Raw genomic sequence first — 20,676 nt, 5'->3', positions numbered from 1 at the left:
CTCTTGTTAAAATTTCTGAGGTGCGATTAATTATTATTATGGCGTTACCCACTGTAGATTAACCTACAGAAGATTTCCGAGAGCAGAATTACCGATGTTGGATTATCTAAAGTAGAACTAGAGACAGTATGATTACCGACAGTGGGATTAGCATTTCCGTATCCTATATACTAATGTCTAGAGATGCTTGGGTACCACACGTCGTTATACGGCGACGTGACACCTCCCCTTAATTGAGTCGTTAGGAAATTTCTATTTCTGACGACTTGTTTTTACGAGCTGCTAGGATGCTTTCGAGAATCGGATATTTTGAACTTCCTCTGGTTGCGGGTGTCGGAGTAGCATCATCTTTTGTGTCGTCCACCGTTACTTCAATGGTATCACTATTTCCTTCACCCTTTGTTGTCTTCCTTCCGTCTTGCTTATCTGATCGTCCCAGATGAAGAAGTAGATGCGTCAACGAACTCCAGATGGCTCCTAACAGATGTAAGCTCCATCCATAGACAGTATGGAGCACGTATCCTCTGATAATGGCGTCGACACATAATTTTACGCCTTTAACTAGGATAAATAATCCGATCATTCCAGCACTTGCTGATCCAAATGCTAAAAAGCCTTGCCACAGCTTCGAGATTGCGCTATCCGTAATTTTGTTGATGTCTGCTTCTCCCAATAAGTTATACATCGAAACAGTGTTAGGTGGGATGCGGTGTCCTGTCGCTCCTCTGGCAATTGTATTTAAAAGTCCTGGTCTCTCTGCGGGGAACATGATGTGGTCCCGTAAGTTGTCCAAGTCTTGATGCGTATATATTCCGCTCGTCATTAAGTTCTTGGTATTAATATATTTCCATGCTAGCTTTGTTAATGGTTGGAGTGTTTGAGGAGGGAGTACCTCCACAGGTTTCGGTGTCAGTCTGTACCAATTTCCCTCCAAGTAGTACATGGATGGTAGTAGTGCGTTGCATTCCTTTATGGTGCCTGTCTTTACCAGTATTCTCGATTTTGGTGTCAGGTAAAGACTGTTATTCTGGTGCGTGACAGGTAGTTCATGGTAACATTCTTCTGATTGCCTAATGCTGACTGGGACGGGTGTACATTTTACTATGTGAATGACTTCCCCTACAGTTACTGCCATGTACCCAGCTGCCTTCATGATTGTATAAGCGAACTCATCTGGGCGGAGGGTTGCTAATGCCAAAGCGTTCTTAAGGACCTGTTTTTCTAGTTCGCACTTTTGCCTAATTACGTCGCTGTACAGGGCTGTCATTTGCGTTCTTATGTGTTTTTCGAGGTAAACAAATTTGGAGTTAACATAAGCGAACAGATCGAGGTTTTCGACTGATAATTTTGCTTTTGACGCAAAGGTCCTTCCTTTCTGCGTCTCTAGAATGAATAATTTTGGATGCTCGCTCAGTAGTAAAGTATATCCGCACAAATGATGCTCTGCTCTTTTTTCCAAGGTGAATGTAACGTCTTGAGTCGTGATGGTGTATATGTCCGGGTATACTTCCGTATTACCCATGGTTTTTAATTTGGTCGCAAATCCTTCATATAACACCTTGTAGTTATCGAAGTTACAGGACGACTCCGGCCTGGTCGACCAAAACGCATTTCCTTCCTCGTCGGTTAGGCACATTCCATCCGTAAATACGCACACCTCTCCTTTGCTCAAAATCACGTTGTTCTGTCTTATCTTTACAGTAGCATAATATTCCTTGATGTTAATTTTGAGTGATGCTTGCACCACTACATTGTCCCACGTGCCGTACGGATCGGCGTATTGTGTTCCCGAACACTTGCCGTCCATTGAAATTGATCCTGCTAATGTGGCACTCCGATATTCGGTGGCATTGGCCCGCAATCCTGATACCTGCAGGGTCGGTGTTATTCCCATTATACCGGTGTTGAACGTGGCCTTGCATGCCTCAGCTGTTAAGTCCATCAGGTATATTCGCCTTCCATTTTGAACAGCTGACACATGTGATGACATTCCGCAATAATAAATTGTTCTATCAATCTCCACTCGGCATTGGTATACGTGCGTGTAATCGTATTCTGCTAATTGTAGAAGCTGAATGTAGACTTCTGTAGCATTGGGTGCATGTGATGGGATATTACATTCTCCCGTGTCCAATAGTGAAATTGTTGTGATGTTGGTTGATCCTCCCCCACAGTCGTACCCCAACAAACAGTAACATTCAGAGATGATTCCTACGGTTGTTATTAAAATTCCGAGAAGCCCCATGGTTTCTGTAAAATAATCACCTTAACCTATTTCATTTTAGATATTCTTAACTTATTAGCATGCACTATCCTAGTATGGTTTCCTATTGATAGTTTAACATTATTTCGAGGGAGTATTTCTAAAATCTGATGAGGTCCTGTATATTGGTTGCCGAATTTGTTAGTAGGTTCCTTCAGTAAAAATACCTTATCCCCTTCCCTTAGCGTTAACGGTCTTGCTTTCTTGTCGTAATACCTTTTTGAAGTTTCCTTCGATCTCATCAAATTTTGTCGTGCTACCTCTTGTGTTCTATTTATTTTGTTTATTAGATTCGCGTAATATTGTAAGTATGTCCTGTCCATTTCATCGTCCAAAGGTGGATCTGAGGCTGGAACCCTAGCTAATTTTCCGAAGACTAGTTCGTAGGGCGTGTATCGTGTTCCCTCGTGTACACTTGTATTATATGAAAAGATAGCCGTGTCTACCCATTCGTCCCAATCTTTTTCCTTATCCGTAAATTGCTTCAGGTACTCGATTAGGACATGGTGAGACCTTTCCAATGATCCGTTTGACTGTGGGTAGAAAGCTGTAGTTTTGTACTGCTTTATCTTAAATTTACGTGCTATAGCTCGTAGTAGGGTACTTAAAAAGTTTGATCCTTGGTCTGTGAGTATTGCCCTAGGCGCTCCGAACTTACAAATTAAATTTGAGATTAAAGCATTGGCAATGTCTATTGATGTTGTGCTCGCAAGAGGGACGGCTAAAGAGAATTTTGTTAACTGATCCTGAATCGTCAAAATATATTTATTCCCCTTTTCAGTCTGGGCTAGAGGACCCACTACGTCGAGTGCTACTTTATCGAATGCAGATCCTGGTGTGTCCGTTAACACCATTGGTTGCTTATTTTTGACTCTAACTAGCTTTTTCAGTTGGCAATCCAAACAATTTTGTATGAAGGTCTGAATCTGCCCTTTCATATTTTCCCAAAAGTATCTCGTTCTTATTCTGCTATAAGTTTTGGTCACTCCCTTGTGACCCCCTAAAGCAGATGAATGGTTTTCGCGTATTAGGTCCTCGCGCTCATTCTCCTTGGGTATTCTAATCAAATTTTTACAGAAGCAAATTGTGCAATCTTCCGCGTCGAATAATTCTCCTAACCTTTGCTGGATATATTCCCATGGTATGTCATCTATTCTGTTCGAACTGGAGATGCTTACCGTACGCAAATCTAGTTCCCTTGTCACTGATAGGAGCGATTCCAGAGCATCATTCAGAATTTCTACATCCGTTATCACATTATTATTTTCCTTAATGACTAATGATATTAGATTTTTAGATCCATATTTAGTGACCCTTGCCCGACCTAGAGTTAAATCCTTGTAATTTGGGAGTTTATTCATATCCTGAAGCTGTTTAGCACCCTCATCGCAAGGGTTGCCCTTCTGAGTAATGAAGATAGCTAGATTATCCCTTCTCATTGTTAATCTATCTCTAGTTTCTGTAAGATTCTGTGAAATTCTGAATGTGTACTCTTCCTGATTCTGCAATTCATATGGCCGCGATATTGGTTCGAATAAAGTGTCGGAACTGGAGTCTGAATCGCTATCAGCAATGATAGGAGAATTATTTGAGCAAATACCCTCCGTCTTGCCTGGCACCTTACTTATGTCTATCCGATCGAAGAGCTTCTCTAGCTCTCTTGTATCAGATCCGTGTGTGCCTGACCTGCGAGAATACAAGGACTCGTTTGAGGAGCTGTCGTCTCTATGTAGTGGCAAGACCTGCGCCGTTCCTGGTGGATTTCGCGAAAGAGCGTCGGCATTTGCATTGGCTGTGCCTGCCTTGTATATTATTCTGAAATCGTACTCGGCTAGTTTCAAACCCCATTTGGTCAAACGCGAAGTTGGATCTTTGTGGGATTTTAGCCACACCAGTGGACGATGATCAGTAACTAGCGTAAATTGCCTGCCATATAAGTATGGCCTAAAGTAGTGCACGGCGTAGACTATTGCTAAGAGTTCGCGTTCGATGGTCGAGTAGTTCTTTTCAGCTATATTTAGTAGTCTTGAACAATAAGAGATAGGCAGGTCTTTCCCTATCGGTCCCTGACTAAGCACTCCACCTATAGCATAACCTGACGCATCCGTAGTAACGTTAAATTCCCTACTGAAGTCTGGGTATTGGAGCACAGGTTCCTTGCACAGCGTGTCTCGTAGTGTCATGAATGCCATTTCCTGTGGCTCACCCCACTTAAATGTCACTTCCTTCTTTAATAACTCTGTGAGAGGTCTTGCCAGCTTAGAGAATCCGGGGATGAACCTCCTATAGTATCCCGCGAGTCCCAAGAATTGTCGAACGTTCTTAGCTTTCTTTGGTTGCGGGAATTCTTTTACGGCACGTAGCTTCTTCGGATCCGGTTTCACACCGTCTTTGCCGATGATGTGACCCAGATAAATAACTTCCTTTTTCAGAAATTCACATTTGTCAGGCTGCAGCTTCAAATTCGCCTTCCTTAGTCTACCTATAAGCTTGTTAAATTTTATCTCGTGCTCATGGAGCGACCTTGCGTATAATACTATGTCGTCCAAGTAGACGAACATTTCTTCGCCTTGAAGACCCGTCAGGACGAGGTCCATGAGCCGTTGGAAGGTGGCTGGAGCATTCTTTAATCCGAACGGCATTCTCGCAAATTCGAAATGCCCGTGAGGTGTCGAGAAGGCGGTCTTGTGGCTATCATCTGGGTGCATTTCGATCTGGTGAAATCCGGACTTTAGGTCGAAGGTAGAGAAGTATTTCGCTGAACCCAGCTGATCGAGTATCTCTGTAATGTTAGGGAGGGGATACGCATCCCCGACAGTCTTCTCATTAAGTCCTCTATAATCAATAACCATTCTCCACTTGGGATTTCCCATTGAGTCAGCCTTTTTGGGTACTACCCAGATAGGGGAATTGTAAGGAGAGAGGGATGGCCTTATTATATCACTCTCTAACAGTTCTTGTGTCTGTTTATTTATCTCTTCCTTATGTATGGGTGGGAACCTGTACTGTTTGGTATGTATCGGTATCTCATCGGTAGTAATAATTCTATGCGTCAGCATCTGCGTGCTCTCCAGCTGTTCTCCTGGGAGATGAAAGCAGTCTGCGCTGACAGATAAGAGGTCAATGACGCTCTTCCTTTCTTCGTTGTTCAAATGATCTAGACGTAACAGTGCTTCAACCTCCTTTGCCCTATTATTGTTCTCTCGCTTCCTCCGCCTATCTTGATCATGGTTCCTCTGACAATTCTTGATCGTTCCGACGCATACCGTTATTTCCTCTTTTGATGTTCCTGGTGTATCTCGTATTTTGTCCTGATGTGCTTCGAATGCTTGTAATTCCAGCGTGGGAATCACGATATCCTGATCCTCATTAGTGGTGTTTATCACCCTGAGATAAGCCCGACCCTGGTGATTTTTAACAATGGCTTCCCCCATGTATATTCCCTGTAAGGATTCTATCCGTGGAATGTAACCTTCATCGATTTCGGGATTCTTGACACGGCAATGAAACACCGCACTCGTCCTTGCCGATACGCGCATGAATTGTCTGTCTGTGAAAGGCACTTCCTTGTCCGCGATCCTCATACACTGTTGGGTGTAGCTTACATCAGCACCAACTGTTTTCAGGAACTCACTTCCCAGAATACCGTCCTGCTCGATCGGGAAATTCGATCCCACCACGTAAAACCGTACCTTTTTCCCAAAGAGGTGGGCGGCCAATGAACCCCTCGTTCGAATATGGTCGTCCGTAATACCACATACCTTTATTACATCGTTGTTGTCGATATAGGAATTCGATTCGACAGCACTTTCTTTGATAATGTTAACTTCTGCGCCAGTGTCAATCATGAATTTGACCTGTCTTCCATGATTCCCGATGTCCATAACTATGGTAGGTGCTTTTGCTGTTGGTTTATAATTTATTGTTGCGACTTGTTTGATTGAGTCGCCTGCGCATTGGATTGTCCGTGAGCGTTTCCCATGGCGGCCCCGCTCCTGTCTGATCTCGACGGGCCGCTTACAGGGTTTCCCTGGTTGCTGGACGTTGAGTGGCTTCTTTCCCTATTAATGGCCCTTGGCGGCGAACTCCGGCGGTCATTGCCTTGGCTATACTGTGGTCTATGTTCCGTCGATTTCCGGCGGCTTCTTGTTCTATCCTCCGGGCTCTGACGGCCCGAATTATACGCGTGGTGTTTATCCCCACTTCTATGTTCACTATCGTACTTAAGTTTCCGGCAATCCTTTAAAATGTGGCCAATTCTCTTACAATAGTAGCAGGTTCGCTGTTCACGTGGGCTAAATGGCCTATTGTTTAAAGCTACATTTAGTACCTGGTCTTTTGACCGAGGAGAGGAAGGCCTTGCGGTGATTTCCGAAAAGGTTGGTGGTCTCCCTCTGATTCGGCAATCCTTTGCCATATGACCGCTTCCCTTACAGATTGTGCAAATAGTCTTTCCGCTCGTGATCGCACGTATTTTAGGGGCCTCCCTTGATTCTTCCTTGCTGGTACGAGCTCGGTTTCTCTCTAGGGCCCTACTTATTCTTAGAAGGGCGTTGGCCGCCGTCGTTAAGTCGTGATATCTTTCATGCTTCATCCGTAACTCATATTCCTCCGGCAAGCCATTCTCTAGTGCGTCGAGTACCTCGCACTCAATTCGTCTCCGTTGATGATCTGACAATTCTCCCGATTCCTTAATTTCCGCCTCGATTATGGCTTGTTTTAATTCCTTTATGCGTTCGGTGTAATCTAAGATCCTTTCCCTGGATTTCATGTAGATATTAGCTAATTGTCCCTTATAATGGCTTGCGGATTTGGCTGGCTGGAAGGCTGCTTTTAGCAAGCCTACCAGTTGTTCTATCGTTTGTAGCTCCTGGTCTTCTGTGACTGAATACGCATGCCCATCTAATTTGGCTCGAATTCTTCGAACTAGCATCGCTTCCACTTCCCCGGAAGGACGTTCAAGGAACAGATCCATAGCCCTCTTGCATGCTCTCGAAAATTGGAGGACCGATATATTGTACCCATCAAAACGCGGGATTGTTTCGGTTATTTCCTTTAGCTTTAATTCTGACCCTGCCATTTGGACTGGTTTCGTTCGAATCGGTCTAGGTTCAGGTTTCTCTTCATCTGTTACACGATTTCTCCTAGGTAAGTCAATGTCGACGATAGATTCCAGATTACTCCTAGATGAATACGGGCTCCTTTCACGGGGTATGGCCGTGGCTATAGGCGTATTTCGCGTCTCATTTATTAACATAGATTCGTGCCGATGGTCTAATTCTTTTGCGCGAAGTTCATTTTCACGTCGTTGAAGATTTATTTCGCGTCTATCTAGATCTATGTCACGTTTTTCTATTTCTAACTCTCGGTTATTCAATTTCGTTTTTTGATCAGTTATTTCGCGAAGATGTGTTTGGATATTTCTCTCCTGTTCTTCAATTTTCATTATTCTCGCTTCTAATTCAGATTCTAACTTTTGCATATCGCTTTCTCGTTCCCGCATTTTCTTTTCTAGTTTCTTGATTTTTTGTTCTGTGGCTTTATTTTCCTCCAGACAGAGTAATATCCTTGCTTCCCGTTCGTCTAACTCTCCCTCGTACGCTCTTAATTCCTCCTCCGTGAGGGAGGTCCTTGTAGGAGTACCGGGTTTTTTTGAAGCCGCCATTCTTAGAGTGTTGTTGCGAAAGGTTCTAGCGTTAAAATCGAATATGCCAAAAGAAGTAGGTAAATGAAATAGTTAAGTCCCAAGGGAGGCTTTACCATCCCACCGCTGCCACCAAAAATTTTCTTATAATTTTTGTTACGTCCCAGACGGGAGAAAACACAAAAAAAAAGAATTTTTAATTGTGAGCTGCTAATACGGTCAGGTCAAGGACTACCCTTCTACTCCAACCTCGCAGACTCCTCTCGTTTTGGTACAAGGACTCGGGATTGAGAGCAAGTGATTCCTGTTGCTCGAAGAATGGCTGCCGCATAGAAAACCGTCCGCTCCTTTGATGTATATTAGCGCCAATATATTTTTACTGACTTACCACCGCTGCCAAGACTTTCCAACCAATGAATGATATCAGGGGGTTGCCGTATATCCTGGACTGGAATTCGCCCCCTTGGGTAGATATTAATTCAAACGCCCTCAGATTCTTTAGATGAATGGATGGGAAGTTCGGTGGACAACGAGATGAATGAAAAGTATCACCACAATTTAACAATAACGATTTAATATATATATATATATATCACTAAAAATACACTAAATATACAGTTCGGTAAAACATTTGATTCAAACCATGAATTAGTTATTTGTGCGCGGAACTCGGGATACGCGTAATAATTATTTATTCTAATTTGTAACTAATTTACAACTTCACCCGAATTAACCAGTAGAAAGAGAGAAGAAAGATTCTTCCGTTATGGCCCTTATACTTGTTTAACCATACGGTCGCTCTCGAAGGCGTAATTGCCTATGAATCGTATGTCGTAATAATAAAACTACCCAGTAGATATGTCTATAATTCCTAAGTACAATGTTAAGTTGATTTATCTTAAGCGCGGAGCTAAAAGTATTGCTGCTGATCGGATTGAGCGACGGATGAAGACTGGCTGCCGCTCCGCTGGTCTCCCACTTGGTTGACTCCCCAATGATGTTGCTGCGCATGCGCGCCGCTCAGACTTGCCGCCAGCACGCGAGGGTATTGCCCGTGGGAAAGGAGTGGCGTGATGTAGTACAAGCATTCCTTCGTTACTTTTCTGGGAATTGCTGCCAGTCGACGCTTATCACCGGATGTAGTTCCGAGAATTCTTAGCCTCAGGAATGCGGTTATCAGCGGATACATTTCACAGAATTCTCGGTTCCCAGGCGCGGTTATCACCGGATGTAGTTCCTGGAATCCTTAGCCTCTGGAATGCGGTTATCACAGGATGTAGTCTAGCCATTCGTGATATGAATGTCTCGGCTTGTCGCTCTATCTTTATTACTTATATTCTAAATATTACAACATTATTATTTTAATAATTATTATTTAATAATGTGTGCCATTATAAGTGTGCGAGGATTTTAATAGTATATAATTATTGTTATTTCTAATTATGATTCTCATCTTAATAATTATGTAATATAAGGTCCCTTACCGCTATTAATCTATTATTAATCTGTTTTTATGCGTGTACGTATATATGTATATATATATATACATATATATATATATTGTTAATTTCTAGATATAAGGTCTTACCTATGTACTTTATTCTGTTTGTTTAACAATTTTTATTTTGACATATGTTCTTTCTTTTTATTTATTAAGTGAACCTTATCTAACAATAGTGTTCCCATTTTAATAATAATAGTGAATTATATCTCTTGTTAAAATTTCTGAGGTGCGATTAATTATTATTATGGCGTTACCCACTGTAGATTAACCTACAGAAGATTTCCGAGAGCAGAATTACCGATGTTGGATTATCTAAAGTAGAACTAGAGACAGTATGATTACCGACAGTGGGATTAGCATTTCCGTATCCTATATACTAATGTCTAGAGATGCTTGGGTACCACACGTCGTTATACGGCGACGTGACAATATATACGATTTTTCGCTCATATACGCGTATCGACGAAAAATGAAAAATTGAAATCTCGTCCAATTTCTATGATTTTACATTCTATCGACGCAGAATGAAGAATATAACAAGAATATAACCTTTTTACTATGTGTAAATACGCGTTATAACATGAAATTTATCGAAAAATGTAATCGACGTATGCGAATTTCGGTATATGAGAAGATAAAATCGTGAAATCTTTCTAAATACTTGTGCCACAGATTAAAAAATGTTACCAATCGATTCAGAACATTGCATTTCATAAGATCAAACATCAATTTTATAGTGGAATCGAAGTTTTTAACATTGTTTCATTTCGTATATACGATTTTTCGCTCATATACGCGTATCGACGAAAAATGAAAAATTGAAATCTCGTCCGATTTCAATGTTTTTACATTCTATCGACGCAGAATGAAGAATATAACAAGAATATAACGTTTTTACTATGTGTAAATACGCGTTATAACATGAAATTTGTCGAAAAATGTAATCGACGTATGCGAATTTCGGTATATGAGGAGATAAAATCGTGAAATCTTTCTAAATACTTGTGCCACAGACTGAAAAATGTTACCAATCGATTCAGAACATTGCATTTCATAAGATCAAACATCAATTTTATAGTGGAATCGAAGTTTTTAAGATTGTTTCATTTCGTATATACGATTTTTCGCTCATATACGCGTATCGACGAAAAATGAAAAATTGAAATCTTTTCCGATTTCAATGATTTTACATTCTATCGACGAAGAATGAAGAATATAACAAGAATATAACGTTTTTACTATGTGTAAATACGCGTTATAACATGAAATTTGTCGAAAAATGTAATCGACGTATGCGAATTTCGGTATATGAGAAGATAAAATCGTGAAATCTTTCTAAATACTTGTGCCACAGATTGAAAAATGTTACCAATCGATTCAGAACATTGCATTTCATAAGATCAAACATCAATTTTATAGTGGAATCGAAGTTTTTAACATTGTTTCATTTCATATATATGATTTTTCGCTCATATACGCGTATCGACGAAAAATGAAAAATTGAAATCTCGTCCGATTTCAATGATTTTACATTCTATCGACGCAGAATGAAGAATATAACAAGAATATAACGTTTTTACTATTTGTAAATACGCGTTATAACATGAAATTTGTCGAAAAATGTAATCGACTTTTGCGAATTTCGGTATATGAGAGAATAAAATCGTGAAATCTTTCTAAATACTTGTGCCACAGATTGAAAAATGTTACCAATCGATTCAGAACATTGCATTTCATAAGATCAAACATCAATTTTATAGTGGAATCGAAGTTTTTAACATTGTTTCATTTCATATATACGATTTTTCGCTCATATACGCGTATCGACGAAAAATGAAAAATTGAAATCTCGTCCGATTTCAATGATTTTACATTCTATCGACGCAGAATGAAGAATATAACAAGAATATAATGTTTTTACTATGTGTAAATACGCGTTATAACAAGAAATTTGTCTAAAAATGTAATCGACGTATGCGTATTTCGGTATATGAGGAGATAAAATCGTGAAATCTTTCTAAATACATGTGCCACAGATTGAAAAATGTTACCAATCGATTCAGAACATTGCATTTCATAAGATCAAACATCAATTTTATAGTGGAATCGAAGTTTTTAACATTGTTTCATTTCATATATACGATTTTTCGCTCATATACGCGTGTCGACGAAAAATGAAAAATTGAAATCTCGTCCGATTTCAAAGATTTTACATTCTATCGACGAAGAATGAAGAATATAACAAGAATATAACGTTTTTACTATATGTAAATACCCGTTATAACATGAAATTTGTTGAAAAATGTTATCGACGTATGCGAATTTCGGTATATGAGAAGATAAAATCGTGAAATCTTTCTAAATACTTGTGCCACAGATTGAAAAATGTTACCAATCGATTCAGAACATTGCATTTCATAAGATCAAACAACAATTTTATAGTGGTATCGAAGTTTTTAAGATTGTTTCATTTCGTATATACGATTTTTCGCTCATATACGCGTATCGACGAAAAATGAAAAATTGAAATCTTTTCCGATTTCAATGATTTTACATTCTATCGACGCAGAATGAAGAATATAACAAGAATATAACGTTTTTAGTATGTGTAAATACGCGTTATAACATGAAATTTGTCGAAAAATATAATCGACGTATGCGAATTTCGGTATATGAGGAGATAAAATAGTGAAATCTTTCTAAATACTTGTGCCACAGACTGAAAAATGTTACCAATCGATTCAGATCATTGCATTTCATAAGATCAAACATCAATTTTATAGTGGAATCGAAGTTTTTAAGATTGTTTCATTTCATATATACGATTTGTCGCTCATATAAGCGTATCGACGAAAAATGAAAAATTGAAATCTCGTCTGATTTCAATGATTTTACAATCAATCGACGCAGAATGAAGAATATAACAAGAATATAACGTTTTTACTATGTGTAAATACGCGTTATACCATGAAATTTGTCGAAAAATGTAATCGACCTATGCGAATTTCGGTACTTGAGGAGATAAAGTCGTGAAATCTTTCTAAATACTTGTGCCACAGACTGAAAAATGTTACCAATCGATTCAGAACATTGCATTTCATAAGATCAAACATCAATTTTATAGTGGAATCGAAGTTTTTAACATTGTTTCATTTCATATATACGATTTTTCGCTCATATACGCGTATCGACGAAAAATGAAAAATTGAAATCTCGTCCAATTTCTATGATTTTACATTCTATCGACGCAGAATGAAGAATATAACAAGAATATAACCTTTTTACTATGTGTAAATACGCGTTATAACATGAAATTTATCGAAAAATGTAATCGACGTATGCGAATTTCGGTATATGAGAAGATAAAATCGTGAAATCTTTCTAAATACTTGTGCCACAGATTAAAAAATGTTACCAATCGATTCAGAACATTGCATTTCATAAGATCAAACATCAATTTTATAGTGGAATCGAAGTTTTTAACATTGTTTCATTTCGTATATACGATTTTTCGCTCATATACGCGTATCGACGAAAAATGAAAAATTGAAATCTCGTCCGATTTCAATGTTTTTACATTCTATCGACGCAGAATGAAGAATATAACAAGAATATAACGTTTTTACTATGTGTAAATACGCGTTATACCATGAAATTTGTCGAAAAATGTAATCGACCTATGCGAATTTCGGTACTTGAGGAGATAAAGTCGTGAAATCTTTCTAAATACTTGTGCCACAGACTGAAAAATGTTACCAATCGATTCAGAACATTGCATTTCATAAGATCAAACATCAATTTTATAGTGGAATCGAAGTTTTTAACATTGTTTCATTTCATATATACGATTTTTCGCTCATATACGCGTATCGACGAAAAATGAAAAATTGAAATCTCGTCCAATTTCTATGATTTTACATTCTATCGACGCAGAATGAAGAATATAACAAGAATATAACCTTTTTACTATGTGTAAATACGCGTTATAACATGAAATTTATCGAAAAATGTAACCAACGTATGCGAATTTCGGTATATGAGAAGATAAAATCGTGAAATCTTTCTAAATACTTGTGCCACAGATTGAAAAATGTTACCAATCGATTCAGAACATTGCATTTCATAAGATCAAACATCAATTTTATAGTGGAATCGAAGTTTTTAACATTGTTTCATTTCGTATATACGATTTTTCGCTCATATACGCGTATCGACGAAAAATGAAAAATTGAAATCTCGTCCGATTTCAATGTTTTTACATTCTATCGACGCAAAATGAAGAATATAACAAGAATATAACGTTTTTACTATGTTTAAATACGCGTTATAACATGAAATTTGTCGAAAAATGTAATCGACGTATGCTAATTTCGGTATAGGAGAAGATAAAATCGTGAAATCTTTCTAAATACTTGTGCCACAGATTGAAAAATATTACCAATCGATTCAGAACATTGCATTTCATAAGATCAAACATCAATTTTATAGTGGTATCGAAGTTTTTAAGATTGTTTCATTTCGTATATACGATTTTTCGCTCATATACGCGTATCGACGAAAAATGAAAAATTGAAATCTTTTCCGATTTCAATGATTTTACATTCTATCGACGCAGAATGAAGAATATAACAAGAATATAACGTTTTTACTATGTGTAAATACGCGTTATAACATGAAATTTGTCGAAAAATATAATCGACGTATGCGAATTTCGGTATATGAGGAGATAAAATCGTGAAATCTTTCTAAATACTTGTGCCACAGACTGAAAAATGTTACCAATCGATTCAGAACATTGCATTTCATAAGATCAAACATCAATTTTATAGTGGAATCGAAGTTTTTAAGATTGTTTCATTTCATATATACGATTTTTCGCTCATATAAGCGTATCGACGAAAAATGAAAAATTGAAATCTCGTCTGATTTCAATGATTTTACATTCTATCGACGCAGAATGAAGAATATAACAAGAATATAACGTTTTTACTATGTGTAAATACGCGTTATACCATGAAATTTGTCGAAAAATGTAATCGACGTATGCGAATTTCGGTATATGAGGAGATAAAGTCGTGAAATCTTTCTAAATACTTGTGCCACAGACTGAAAAATGTTACCAATCGATTCAGAACATTGCATTTCATAAGATCAAACATCAATTTTATAGTGGAATCGAAGTTTTTAACATTGTTTCATTTCATATATACGATTTTTCGCTCATATACGCGTATCGACGAAAAATGAAAAATTGAAATCTCGTCTGATTTCAATGATTTTACAATCAATCGACGCAGAATGAAGAATATAACAAGAATATAACGTTTTTACTATGTGTAAATACGCGTTATACCATGAAATTTGTCGAAAAATGTAATCGACCTATGCGAATTTCGGTACTTGAGGAGATAAAGTCGTGAAATCTTTCTAAATACTTGTGCCACAGACTGAAAAATGTTACCAATCGATTCAGAACATTGCATTTCATAAGATCAAACATCAATTTTATAGTGGAATCGAAGTTTTTAACATTGTTTCATTTCATATATACGATTTTTCGCTCATATACGCGTATCGACGAAAAATGAAAAATTGAAATCTCGTCCAATTTCTATGATTTTACATTCTATCGACGCAGAATGAAGAATATAACAAGAATATAACCTTTTTACTATGTGTAAATACGCGTTATAACATGAAATTTATCGAAAAATGTAATCGACGTATGCGAATTTCGGTATATGAGAAGATAAAATCGTGAAATCTTTCTAAATACTTGTGCCACAGATTAAAAAATGTTACCAATCGATTCAGAACATTGCATTTCATAAGATCAAACATCAATTTTATAGTGGAATCGAAGTTTTTAACATTGTTTCATTTCGTATATACGATTTTTCGCTCATATACGCGTATCGACGAAAAATGAAAGATTGAAAAATGTTATCAATCGATTCAGAACATTGCGTTTCATAAGATCAAACATTAATTTTGTAGTGGAATCGAAGTTTATATTATATGCGTTATAACATGAAATTTGTCGAAAAATGTAATCGACATATGCGAATTTCGGTATATGAGAATATAAAATCATGAAATCTTTCTAAATACTAGTGCCACAGATCGAAAAATGTTATCAATCGATTCAGAACATTGCATTTCATAAGATCGAAAATCAATTTAATAGTGGAATCGAAGTTTTTAACATTGTTTCATTTCCTATATACGATTTTTCGCTCATATACGCGTATCGACGAAAAATGAAAAATTGAAATCTCGACCGTTTTCAATGATTTTATATTCTATCGACGCAGAATGAAGAATATAACAAGAATATAACGTTTTTACTATGTGTAAATACGCGTTATAACATGAAATTTGTCGAAAAATGTAATCGACATATGCGAATTTCGGTATATGAGAACATAAAATCATGAAATCTTTCTAAATACTTGTGCCACAGATTGAAAAATGTTATCAATCGATTCAGAACATTGCATTTCATAAGATCAAACATCAATTTTATAGTGGAATCGAAGTTTTTAACATTGTTTCATTTCGTATATACGATTTTTCGCTCATATACGCGTATCGACGAAAAATGAAAAAATGAAATCTCGTCCGATTTCAATGATTTTATATTCTATCGACGCAGAATGAAGAATATAACAAGAATATAACGTTTTTACTATGTGTAAATACGCGTTATAACATGAAATTTGTCGAAAAATGTAATCGACATATGCGAATTTCGGTATATGAGAATATAAAATCATGAAATCTTTCTAAATACTTGTGCCACAGATTGAAAAATGTTACCAATCGATTCAGAACATTGCATTTCATAAGATCAAACATCAATTTTATAGTGGAATCGAAGTTTTTAACATTGTTTCATTTCGTATATACGATTTTTCGCTCATATACGCGTATCGACGAGAAATGAAAAATTGAAATCTCGTCCGATTCCAATGATTCTATATTCTATCGACGCAGAATGAAGAATATAACAAGAATATGACGTTTTTACTATGTGTAAATACGCGTTATAACATGAAATTTGTCGAAAAATGTAATCGACATATGCGAATTTCGGTATATGAGAAGATAAAATCATGAAATCTTTCTAAATACTTGTGCCACAGATTGAAAAATGTTACCAATCGATTCAGAACATTGCATTTCATAAGATCAAACATCAATTTTATAGTGGAATCGAAGTTTTTAACATTGTTTCATTTCGTATATACGATTTTTCGCTCATATACGCGTATCGACGAAAAATGAAAAATTGAAATCTCGACCGTTTTCAATGATTTTATATTCTATCGACGCAGAATGAAGAATATAACAAGAATATAACGTCTTTACTATGTGTAAATACGCGTTATAACATGAAATTTGTCGAAAAATGTAATCGACATATGCGAATTTCGGTATATGAGAACATAAAATCATGAAATCTTTCTAAATACTTGTGCCACAGATTGAAAAATGTTATCAATCGATTCAGAACATTGCATTTCATAAGATCAAACATCAATTTTATAGTGGAATCGAAGTTTTTAACATTGTTTCATTTCGTATATACGATTTTTCGCTCATATACGCGTATCGACGAAAAATGAAAAATTGAAATCTCGACCGTTTTCAATGATTTTATATTCTATCGACGCAGAATGAAGAATATAACAAGAATATAACGTCTTTACTATGTGTAAATACGCGTTATAACATGAAATTTGTCGAAAAATGTAATCGACATATGCGAATTTCGGTATATGAGAATATAAAATCATGAAATCTTTCTAAATACTTGTGCCACAGATTGAAAAATGTTATCAATCGATTCAGAACATTGCATTTCATAAGATCAAACATCAATTTTATAGTGGAATCGAAGTTTTTAACATTGTTTCATTTCGTATATACGATTTTTCGCTCATATACGCGTATCGACGAAAAATGAAAAATTGTAATCTCGTCCGATTTGAATGATTTTATTTTCTATCGAATGAAGAATATAACAAGAATATACCGTTTTTACTATGTGTAAATACGCGTTATAATATGAAGTTTGTCGAAAAATTTAATCGACGTATGCGAATTTCGGTATATGAGAAGATAAAATCATGAAATCTTTCTAAATACTTGTGCCACAGATTGAAAAATGTTATCAATCGATTCAGAACATTGCATTTCATAAGATCAAACATCAATTTTATAGTGGAATCGAAGTTTTTAACATTGTTTCATTTCGTATATACGATTTTTCGCTCATATACGCGTATCGACGAAAAATGAAAAATTGAAATCTCGACAGATTTCAATGATTTTATATTCTATCGACGCAGAATGAAGAATATAACAAGAATATGACGTTTTTACTATGTGTAAATACGCGTTATAACATGAAATTTGTCGAAAAATGTAATCGACATATGCGAATTTCGGTATATGAGAACATAAAATCATGAAATCTTTCTAAATACTTGTGCCACAGATTGAAAAATGTTATCAATCGATTCAGAACATTGCATTTCATAAGATCAAACATCAATTTTATAGTGGAATCGAAGTTTTTAACATTGTTTCATTTCGTATATACGATTTTTCGCTCATATACGCGTATCGACGAAAAATGAAAAATTGAAATCTCGACCGTTTTCAATGATTTTATATTCTATCGACGCAGAATGAAGAATATAACAAGAATATAACGTTTTTACTATGTGTAAATACGCGTTATAACATGAAATTTGTCGAAAAATTTATACGAAATATGCGAATTTCGGTATATGAGAATATAAAATCATGAAATCTTTCTAAATACTTGTGCCACAGATTGAGAAATGTTATCAATCGATTCAGAACATTGCATTTCATAAGATCAAACATCAATTTTATAGTGGAATCGAAGTTTTTAACATTGTTTCATTTCCTATATACGATTTTTCGCTCATATACGCGTATCGACGAAAAATGAAAAATTGAAATCTCGTCCGATTTCAATGATTTTATATTCTATCGACGCAGAATGAAGAATATAACAAGAATATAACGTTTTTACTATGTGTAAATACGCGTTATAACATGAAATTTGTCGAAAAATGTAATCGACATATGCGAATTTCGGTATATGAGAACATAAAATCATGAAATCTTTCTAAATACTTGTGCCACAGATTGAAAAATGTTATCAATCGATTCAGAACATTGCATTTCATAAGATCAAACATCAATTTTTATAGTGGAATCGAAGTTTTTAACATTGTTTCATTTCGTATATACGATTTTTCGCTCATATACGCGTATCGACGAAAAATGAAAAATTGAAATCTCGACCGTTTTCAATGATTTTATATTCTATCGACGCAGAATGAAGAATATAACAAGAATATAACGTTTTTACTATGTGTAAATACGCGTTATAACATGAAATTTGTCGAAAAATGTAATCGACATATGCGAATTTCGGTATATGAGAATATAAAATCATGATATCTTTCTAAATACTTGTGCCACAGATTGAAAAATGTTATCAATCGATTCAGAACATTGCATTTCATAAGATCAAACATCAATTTTATAGTGGAATCGAAGTTTTTAACATTGTTTCATTTCGTATATACGATTTTTCGCTCATATACGCGTATCGACGAAAAATGAAAAATTGAAATCTCGTCCGATTTCAATGATTTTATATTCTATCGACGCAGAATGAAGAATATAACAAGAATATGACGTTTTTACTATGTGTAAATACGCGTTATAACATGAAATTTGTCGAAAAATGTAATCGACATATGCGAATTTCGGTATATGAGAACATAAAATCATGAAATCTTTCTAAATACTTGTGCCACAGATTGAAAAATGTTATCAATCGATTCAGAACATTGCATTTCATAAGATCAAACATCAATTTTATAGTGGAATCGAAGTTTTTAACATTGTTTCATTTCGTATATACGATTTTTCGCTCATATACGCGTATCGACGAAAAATGAAAAATTGAAATCTCGTCCGATTTCAATGATTTTATATTCTATCGACGCAGAATGAAGAATATAACAAGAATATGACGTTTTTACTATGTGTAAATACGCGTTATAACATGAAATTTGTCGAAAAATGTAATCGACATATGCGAATTTCGGTATATGAGAACATAAAATCATGAAATCTTTCTAAATACTTGTGCCACAGATTGAAAAATGTTACCAATCGATTCAGAACATTGCATTTCATAAGATCAAACATCAATTTTATAGTGGAATCGAAGTTTTTAACATTGTTTCATTTCGTATATACGATTTTTCGCTCATATACGCGTATCGACGAAAAATGAAAAATTGAAATCTCGTCCGATTTCGATGATTTTATATTCTATCGACGCAGAATGAAGAATACAACAAGAATATAACGTTTTTACTATGTGTAAATGCGCGTTATAACATGAAATTTGTCGAAAAAAAAAACGGCATATGCGAATTTCGGTATATGAGAAGATAAAATCGTGAAATCTTTGTATATACTTGTGCCACAGATTGAAATATGTTACCTATCAATCAAGAACATTGCATTTCATAAGATCAAACATCAAATTTATAGTGGAATCGAAGTTTTTAACATTGTTACATCTCGTATATACGATTTTTCGCTCATATACGCGTATCGACGAAAGATGAAAAATTGAAATCTCGTCCGATTTCAATGAATTTATATTCTATCGACGCAGAATGAAGAATATAACAAGAATATAACGTTTTTACTATGTGTAAATACGCGTTATAACATGAAATTTGTCGAAAAATGTAATCGACATATGCGAATTTCGGTATATGAGAACATAAAATCATGAAATCTTTCTAAATACTTGTGCCACAGATCGGAAAATGTTATCAATCGATTCAGAACATTGCATTTCATAAGATCAAACATCAATTTTATAGTGGAATCGAAGTTTTTAACATTGTTTCATTTCGTATATACGATTTTTCGCTCATATACGCGTATCGACGAAAAATGAAAAATTGAAATCTCGACCGTTTTCAATGATTTTATATTCTATCGACGCAGAATGAAGAATATAACAAGAATATGACGTTTTTACTATGTGTAAATACGCGTTATAACATGAAATTTGTCGAAAAATGTAATCGACATATGCGAATTTCGGTATATGAGAATATAAAAACATTATATCTTTCTAAATACTTGTGCCACAGATTGAAAAATGTTACCAATCGATTCAGAACATTG

General features: G+C 35.8%; 1 protein-coding gene across 1 annotated transcript; it reads right to left on the bottom strand.

Moving 5' to 3' along the window:
* Nucleotides 1–233: 233 nt before the first annotated feature.
* On the bottom strand, nucleotides 234–2,245 carry LOC146872095 (uncharacterized). Its single transcript, XM_085664385.1, has one exon. It carries the CDS (start codon nucleotides 2,243–2,245, stop codon nucleotides 242–244), a length of 2,004 nt encoding a protein of 667 aa, XP_085520511.1. The 3' UTR covers nucleotides 234–241.
* Nucleotides 2,246–20,676: the final 18,431 nt, after the last annotated feature.

The sequence above is a fragment of the Vespa mandarinia genome, unplaced genomic scaffold (assembly GCF_050613455.1).
Source record: "Vespa mandarinia isolate Hongniang unplaced genomic scaffold, ASM5061345v1 scaffold_55, whole genome shotgun sequence".
In the NCBI taxonomy this organism is placed as follows: Eukaryota; Metazoa; Arthropoda; class Insecta; order Hymenoptera; family Vespidae; genus Vespa; species Vespa mandarinia.
This window is presented reverse-complemented; position numbering and strand designations above follow the sequence as displayed.